The sequence below is a fragment of the Plectropomus leopardus genome, chromosome 24 (assembly GCF_026936395.1).
Source record: "Plectropomus leopardus strain MGB_pleo_1.0 chromosome 24, ASM2693639v1, whole genome shotgun sequence".
NCBI classification, from domain to species: domain Eukaryota; kingdom Metazoa; phylum Chordata; class Actinopteri; order Perciformes; family Serranidae; genus Plectropomus; species Plectropomus leopardus.
The window spans coordinates 300,001-307,500 of NC_142199.1; the positions used below are offsets into that span (position 1 = coordinate 300,001).

General features: G+C 45.9%; 1 protein-coding gene across 4 annotated transcripts in view; it reads right to left on the reverse strand.

Moving 5' to 3' along the window:
* The window catches only part of LOC121963057 (BCL-6 corepressor-like), a 28,036-nt gene that overhangs the window by 8,812 nt on the left and 11,724 nt on the right, over positions 1-7,500 (reverse strand). For all 4 annotated transcript variants that reach the window (XR_015775872.1, XR_015775870.1, XR_015775871.1 and 1 more), the window contains 4 exons: positions 7,420-7,500; positions 6,257-6,618; positions 2,584-2,733; positions 71-237 (listed from right to left, as the gene is read on the reverse strand). The exon at positions 7,420-7,500 is cut by the window's right edge and continues 138 nt beyond it. Coding sequence is in view for 1 of the 4 variants with exons in the window: in XM_088074463.1 (XP_087930589.1) it covers positions 71-237; positions 2,584-2,733; positions 6,257-6,618; positions 7,420-7,500 (760 nt within the window). In the remaining 3 variants the exon portion in view is untranslated. The remainder of the gene's footprint in view (positions 1-70; positions 238-2,583; positions 2,734-6,256; positions 6,619-7,419) is intronic.

Consider the following 7,500-nt stretch of genomic DNA (forward strand, 5'->3'; position numbering starts at 1 on the left):
AGCTCTGTTAACTCTCACACGTACTCTCTAGTCTAGCCTGGTCCGGGTGTGACTCAGCACAGACTCGTACCTGGTCCCGTCCTGGGCGCTGCAGTTGACGTCGGCTCCGTGCTCCACCAGGTGGCGAACGATGTCGAGCCAGCCGCGGGCGCAGGCCTCGTGCAGGGCGCAGTACCCAGCGTTGTCTCGGTGGTTTACGTCACAGATCCGCCGGTCCAGACAGTACAGGACCACCTCCTGGACACGAGGAGACACCAGGACATGGACATGAGACCAGACACTCTCCAAGTTTTTTATCGGGTTCCTTCTTGAGGTAAAAGTTAGGCTCATCCTCAACGTTAAATTAGGTTCATCCTAAACCTAAAATCACATTTATTCTCTGTTCAAAATTAAGTTCATTCTCGTGATAAAACGAGATCCTCCGTGATGCGGATATTTACAACCGTGCACGTGGGGAGTTTTTTTTTTTTATTACACCGAGAAGGAACCGTCAGTGTTAAAGGAACAATCCACCTTAAAACTGTAGTAGAACACCAGGAAGGAACCATCAATATTTACGGAACAATTCCACCTTAAGAGAACAAAGTCAGGAGACAAACACTGTGTGTGTGTGTGTGTGTGTGTGTGTGAGAGAGAGAAGCTCTGTGTGTGTGTGTGTGTGTGAGAGAGAGAGAAGCTCTGTGTGTGTGTGTGTGTGTGTGTGTGAGTGTGTGAGAGAGAAGCTCTGTGTGTGTGTGTGAGAGAGAGGCTCTGTGTGTGTGTGTGTGTGTGTGTGTGTGTGTGGGTGAGATGGTGGCTGTGTGTGTGTGTGTGTGTGTGTGTGTGTGTGTGTGAGAGAGAAAGGCTCTGTGTGTGTGTGTGTGTGTGTGTGAGAGAGAGAGGCTCTGTGTGTGTGTGTGTGTGTGTGTGTGTGTGTGTGTGTGTGAGAGAGGGTGTGTGTGTGTGTGTGTGTGTGAGAGAGAGAGGCTCTGTGTGTGTGTGTGTGAGAGAGAGGGTCTGTGTGTGTGTGTGTGTGTGTGTGTGAGAGAGAGAAGCTCTGTGTGTGTGTGTGTGTGTGTGTGTGTGTGTGTGTGAGAGAGAAGCTCTGTGTGTGTGTGTGTGTGTGTGTGTGAGAGAGAGGCTCTGTGTGTGTGTGTGTGTGTGTGTGTGAGTGTGTGTGAGAGAGAGAGGCTCTGTGTGTGTGTGTGTGTGTGTGAGTGGGTGTGTGTGTGTGTGTGTGTGTGTGTGTGTGTGTGTGTGTGTGAGAGAGGCTCTGTGTGTGTGTGTGTGTGAGAGAGAGGGTCTGTGTGTGTGTGTGTGTGTGTGTGTGTGTGTGTGAGAGAGGCTCTGTGTGTGTGTGTGTGTGTGTGTGTGTGTGTGAGAGAGAGGCGTGTGTGTGTGTGTGTGTGTGTGAGAGAGAGAAGTTCTGTGTGTGTGTGTGTGTGAGTGTGTGTGTGTGTGTGTGTGTGTGTGTGAGAGAGAGGCTGTGTGTGTGTGTGTGTGTGTGTGTGTGTGAGTGAGAGAGGCTCTGTGTGTGTGTGTGTGTGTGCGAGAGAGGCTGTGTGTGTGTGTGTGTGTGTGTGTGTGTGTGTGTGTGTGGAGAGAGTCTGTGTGTGTGTGTGTGTGTGTGTGTGTGTGTGTGTGTGTGTGTGAGAGAGAGAGAGGCTCTGTGTGTGTGTGTGTGAGAGAGAGAGAGGCTCTGTGTGTGTGTGTGTGTGTGTGTGTGTTGATGGATGATGGCTTCATTTGCAAATTGAGCTCGTTAACTTCACCGCTGCACCTCAACGAGAGAGACGAGCCGTGTCTTTCTCTCTCTCTCTCACACACACACACACACACACACACACACACACACACAGAGCCTTTCTCTCTCTCTCACACACACACACACACACACACACAGACCCTCTCTCTCACACACACACACACACACACACACAGAGCCTTTCTCTCTCACACACACACACACACACACACAGAGCCTTTCTCTCTCACACACACACACACACACACACACACACACACACACGCACACACAGAGTTTCTGCCTCAGACTGGGTTTCGAACATCGTCTGAATGTCATTAAAGATCAGCGGGACTCTGGTGTCACAGGTTCACGTCTTAAGGTTCTTCACAAATCAAAATGTTTTTTCAGGGTAAAATGAAGGTTCTTCAGCTCTGATGAGGCTGTTCTGAGAAATAAAACAAAGGTTCTCAGGGTAAAAGAAAATCAGGGTTCCAAAGTAAAATTAGGTTTTTCCTCTATCCATAATAACGGTTCTTTACAAGGTAAAATGAGGGTTCCTCTCAGCGTAAACAGAGGTTCTCGGGGTAAAATGAGGGGATTTGTTCTCCTTTGAGTAAATTTTAGGGTTCTCCTGGAGGTGAAATGAAAGCTCATCTAAGTAAAATATGAGAATACTTTAGAACCTGAAGAACAGATTTTTTCTCAGAGAAATTAAACACACACGCACACACGCACACACACACGCACACACGCACGCACACACAAACACACACACACACTGACAGCCAAACATTTAACCTTCAGGTGTGTGGGTTGGCTCCTCCCCTCACCTGTCCTGTGGGTGTGTTTGTGGTTACCTGGTATCCCAGCCGGGCGGCGCGCTGCAGCAGCGTCTCGCCGGCGTTCTTATTCACGATGAGGCGGCGAACCTCCGGGGGGGCGGGCCGGGGGGCGAGCTGCAGAGAGGGAGGCTGCAGGTCGGGCGAGCGAGGGTCGGACGGAGAGACCTGTGTGTGTGTGTGTGTGTGTGTGTGTGTGTGTGTGTGTGTGTGTGTGTGTGTGTGTGTGTGTGTGTGTGGACAGAGAGACATTTAAAGTGATTATCAGGAGCTGGAGGATTGTTTTTATTACCCACAAAGCAATCAGACAAAAACAGGCGCTCGCTGTGTTTCCACATTTATCACTGTCAGATGAACACACACACACACACACACACACACACACACACAAAAATACACACACACGCAGAGGTGGTGACAGCACTATTTTAGACCGAGCCTGGAAATCTACCAGTCTGTGTGTGTGTGTGCGTGTGTGTGTGTGTGTGTGTGTTAAGCCCGAGGCTGATAACGCTCAGCAGGAGGAGTTTTGGTCTCAAAGTAAAATTCAGATTGAAGCAGAAACACGACTCTCTGTTAATGTTGATCCTCGTCTTTTATTGTTTATTTATTGTTGTCTTTATCTATCGTCATCTTTTATTGTTTATGTCGTCTTTTATCATCATCATTGATTGTTTATTTGTCATTGTCTTTATATTCTATCTATCTTCTGTCTATCGTTTTCTTTTTAATCGGTCTTTTATTTTTTTCTTTTATTGTCTTAAATTGTCTTTTATTGTTGTTTTTATCACTGTCTTTTATTATTATTTTTTTAATTGATGTCTTTTATCGATGTCTTTTATTGTTGTTTAAATCACTGTCTCCATCCTTTATTGATGTCTTTTATTGTCTTTTATCGTCGTCTTTTATTGCCTTCTTTTATCAATGTCTTTTATTGTTGTCTTTTATCGATGTCTTTTATCGTTGTCTTTTATCAATGTCTTTTATTGTTGTCTTTTATCGATGTCTTTTATCGTTGTCTTTTATCAATGTCTTTTATCGATGTCTTTTATTGTTGTCTTTTATTGTTGTCTTTCACTGTGTCTTTTATCGCTGTCTTTTCTCGTTATTTTTTTGTTGTCACATTTTATTATTTTTCATCTTCATCTTTTATTGATGTCTTTTATCAATACGTTTTATCGATGTCTTTTATTGATGTCTTTTATCGATGTCTTTTATTGATGTCTGTTATTGATGTCTTTTATTGTCTATAAAAATATCTTATTGTTATTTTTTATCACTGTCTTTAATTGATATCTTTTATAGTCTTTTAGTCTTTTATTGATGTCTTTTATAGTCTTTTATTGATGTCTTTTATAGTCTTTTATTGATGTCTTTTACTGTCGTCTTTTATTGATGTCTTTCATCATCTTTCATTAATGTTTTTTGTCATCACTTTTTCTTTTTCTTGTCACCTTTTGATGACCTTTGTTGTCACCTTGTCACCTTTGTTGACTTGTATCATTTATTTTACAGTAGTGCTTTATCGTCGTCATGGAGACGGCTTGGATGCAGGTGTTTTGGTTTAGGATCAAAGTGAACCAAAGTGATTTTTATGTTGCGGGGTTTTTTTTGTAAAAATCGAGTTTTTGGAGGGTTCGGACCTTTGGACCAGCTGTGACGACAGGAAGTGATGATTCTGCAGCAGAATAAAAACGTTAAAGTTAATGAAAAAATCAACAAACAAACGGATGAATATTGATCCTGAACAGTGACATTATAAACATTATATCCCCGACTTCCTGTTTACATGTCAATAAAACATTATCTAGTGTTTTGATTTAAATTATTTAAATCGATGCAGATTTTAAATGATTTCTTTTCAGTCTGTTTCTCCGAGCGAGGATCATCAGTCGCAGGAAGACACGATGAAAAGCTGCATCGTCGAGCTGCCGGGCGCCACGGCAACAGCCTCCGCCGCTTAGCAGCCAGACAGCGTGTGCGTGTCAGCGCGTTTGTGTGTATAATGTGTGTGTGTAATGTGTGTGCGCAGGCGTCTGTCAAACGGAGCTGCTCGCTGCCACGCATCAGCAAACAGGATGCCAGCTTTGCCCCGGAGCTCTGTGTGTGTGTGTGTGTGTGTGTGTGTGTGTGTGTGTGTGTGTTTTCCAGCGCAGCAAACAAGGAGGAGGAGGGTCGAGCGAAAGAGAGAAAGACTGTGAGTGTTTGTGTGCGTGTGTGTGTATTTTAATGTGTGTGTTAGTGTGTGTGTGTGTGTGTGTGTGTCCTCGCTGCCCTCAGGAAATCTCCGGTGCAGCAGCTGTCAAAACGGCACAAGCTGCCGTAGCACACACACACACACACGCACACACGCACACACGCACACACACACACACACACACACACACACACACACACACACACACACACTCTGTACATGTGGAGAATATTATTCTTCCTCCATAACCTTCAGTCAGTCGCTCCCGCGTTCACTTTACTCTGCACTGAATTCAATTACACACACACGTGCACACGCACACACACGCACACACACACACACACACACACACACACTCTGTACATGTGGAGAATATTATTCTTCCTCCATAACCTTCAGTCAGTCGCTCCCGCGTTCACTTTACTCTGCACTGAATTCAATTACACACACACGTGCACACGCACACACATGTGAGCACGCGCGCGCACACGCACACACGCACACACACAAACACAAACTCTGCAGAGTTTCACAGCGAGCTCCGATCAGGACGATAATCTTTGTCGATTAATCTTTGTCCTCAAACTGGAGCTGAACTTGTGAATACTTGGACTCGTCTACGAGCTGGACTCGTCTACGAGCTGGACTCGTCTACGAGCTGGACTCGTCTACGAGCTGGACTCGTCTACGAGCTGGACTCGTCTACGAGCTGGACTCGTCTACGAGCTGGACTCATCTTGAACTTCTTGGCTTTTTGACTAAACTTGTCTCGGTCTCTTTGGTGATTTCGACTTGGACTCGTGTCTATCTCTCCGTCTGTCTTGGACTCGTCTCAGTGGAGTTCCAGTTTCCACCTCAGTGAAAACACACAAGACCTCTACAGTCGGTTCAGTTTAAAGACGGGTCCTGAGAGGTCCTGAAGGTCCTGAGAGGTCCTGAAGGTCCTGAGGGTTCTGAGGGTTCCTGAGGGTCCTGAGAGGTCCTGAAGGTCCTGAAGGTTCTGAGGATTCCTGAGGGTCCTGAGAGGTCCTGAAACTCCTGAGAGGTCCTGAAGGTCCTGAGAGGTCCTGAGGGTTCTGAGGGTTCCTGAGAGGTCCTGAGGTGTCCTTAGGGTCCTGAGGGTTCCTGAGGGGTCCCGAGGGTCCTGAGAGATCTTCAGGGGTCCTGAGAAGCCCAGAGAGTTCCTGAGGGTCCTGAGAGTTCCTGAGGGGCCCTGAGAGGTTCTGAGGGTCCTGAGGGGCCCTGAGAGGTTCTGAGGGTCCTGAGGAGCCCTGAGAGGTTCTGAGGGTCCTGAGTTCTGGCCAAAATGTTTGATGAGGTCACAGTGACCTTTGACCACGAGTTCATTCTTGAGTCACAGCCGCCGCGCTCCTCCAGGCAGAAAAACGAGCGCTCCCCGAACACCTTAACTCAAATGCCGATAAAGTAAAATCAAAAAACGAAAAAAACGAAAAGCAAAATAAGACTGAACAAAGAAACGAGCGCTCCTCTCACCTCTCCACTCATCTCCTCGTCGCTCCCTCCGTCCCTCTCCTCCTCCCTTGCCATCTCTCCCCCCGTGTGCTTCGTCTTGCAGGAACGTTTGCCCTTCGGTTTGTGGAGGTCGTCGTCATGGCAGCGGAGGAGGTGGAGGTCAGGTGAGGAGGAGGAGGGAGGAGGAAGAGGAGGTAAAGATGGGAGGAACCCGGAGGCCCTGTGAGTCTCCCTCAGCCTCTGATGCTTGTCCTGGAGGCGGGAGGACCTGAAGGAGGAGGTGAAGGAGGAGGAGAGGGAGGACTGGGACGGTTGCCAGGGGGCGGAGCTGCAGGGCAGTCGGAGGAGAGCGGTGGCAGAGGAGGGCGGGGCCACACAGAAAACTGAGAGAAAACACGGAGAGATTACATTAGTAATGCTAACATGCTAATGAAGACAAAGCTAACATGCTAATGTTACCAGGTATCATCTACATTTAGCATGTTAGCATGCTAACGTTGGCCAATTATCTGTCAGCAACCATCAATTTATTTACATTTACCTTTATGTTTACGCTTGTTTTGCTTGTTTGCGCTTTAGAAATAGCTAAATGTTAACATTAGCAAGCCTACATGCTGATGTGTAGCTAGTAATATGCAGACTAATTCACCATCTGTGTTAGCATGCTAACATTAGCCAATAATCACTTAAAACAGAGAGAACATCTCAGTACACACTGATTTATTTATGTATTTTCCAGTGCTGATAGAAGTAAAGGGCTAACAGCCTTAGCTAAAGGCTAGCTGGTATTACATTGACCATGCTCTCCACCTTAGTTTAGCATGTTAGCATGCTAACATCAGCTAATTCGTGACAAAAAGAAAATCAGTCAAGACACATCAATGTATTTTAACCAGAGTTAACAAGTCACGGGCTGAAAAACATCAGCAATGCTAAGATGCTAAAGCTAGCAAGTATCATGTTTACTATAATCAATATCTTAGTTTAGCATGTTAGCATGCTAATATTTGTTTTTTTTTCCCCACCAGCGCTGTTAAAAAATAACAAGTCATGGGCTAAAAGCTTGAACTAAATGCTAATGTTAGTATGTTAACATGCTAGTATGCTAGTACGTCGCCTTTGCCATTGGTTTATGAAACAAAACAATGAAACAAAGTGTTAAACATACATTCAGTCATTATTACCTCTGTGGTCGTCCCTCCTTACAAACGCAGGGTCACACCAGCCCCCGTTGACCTCTGACCTACCCCTGACCTCCGATTTCC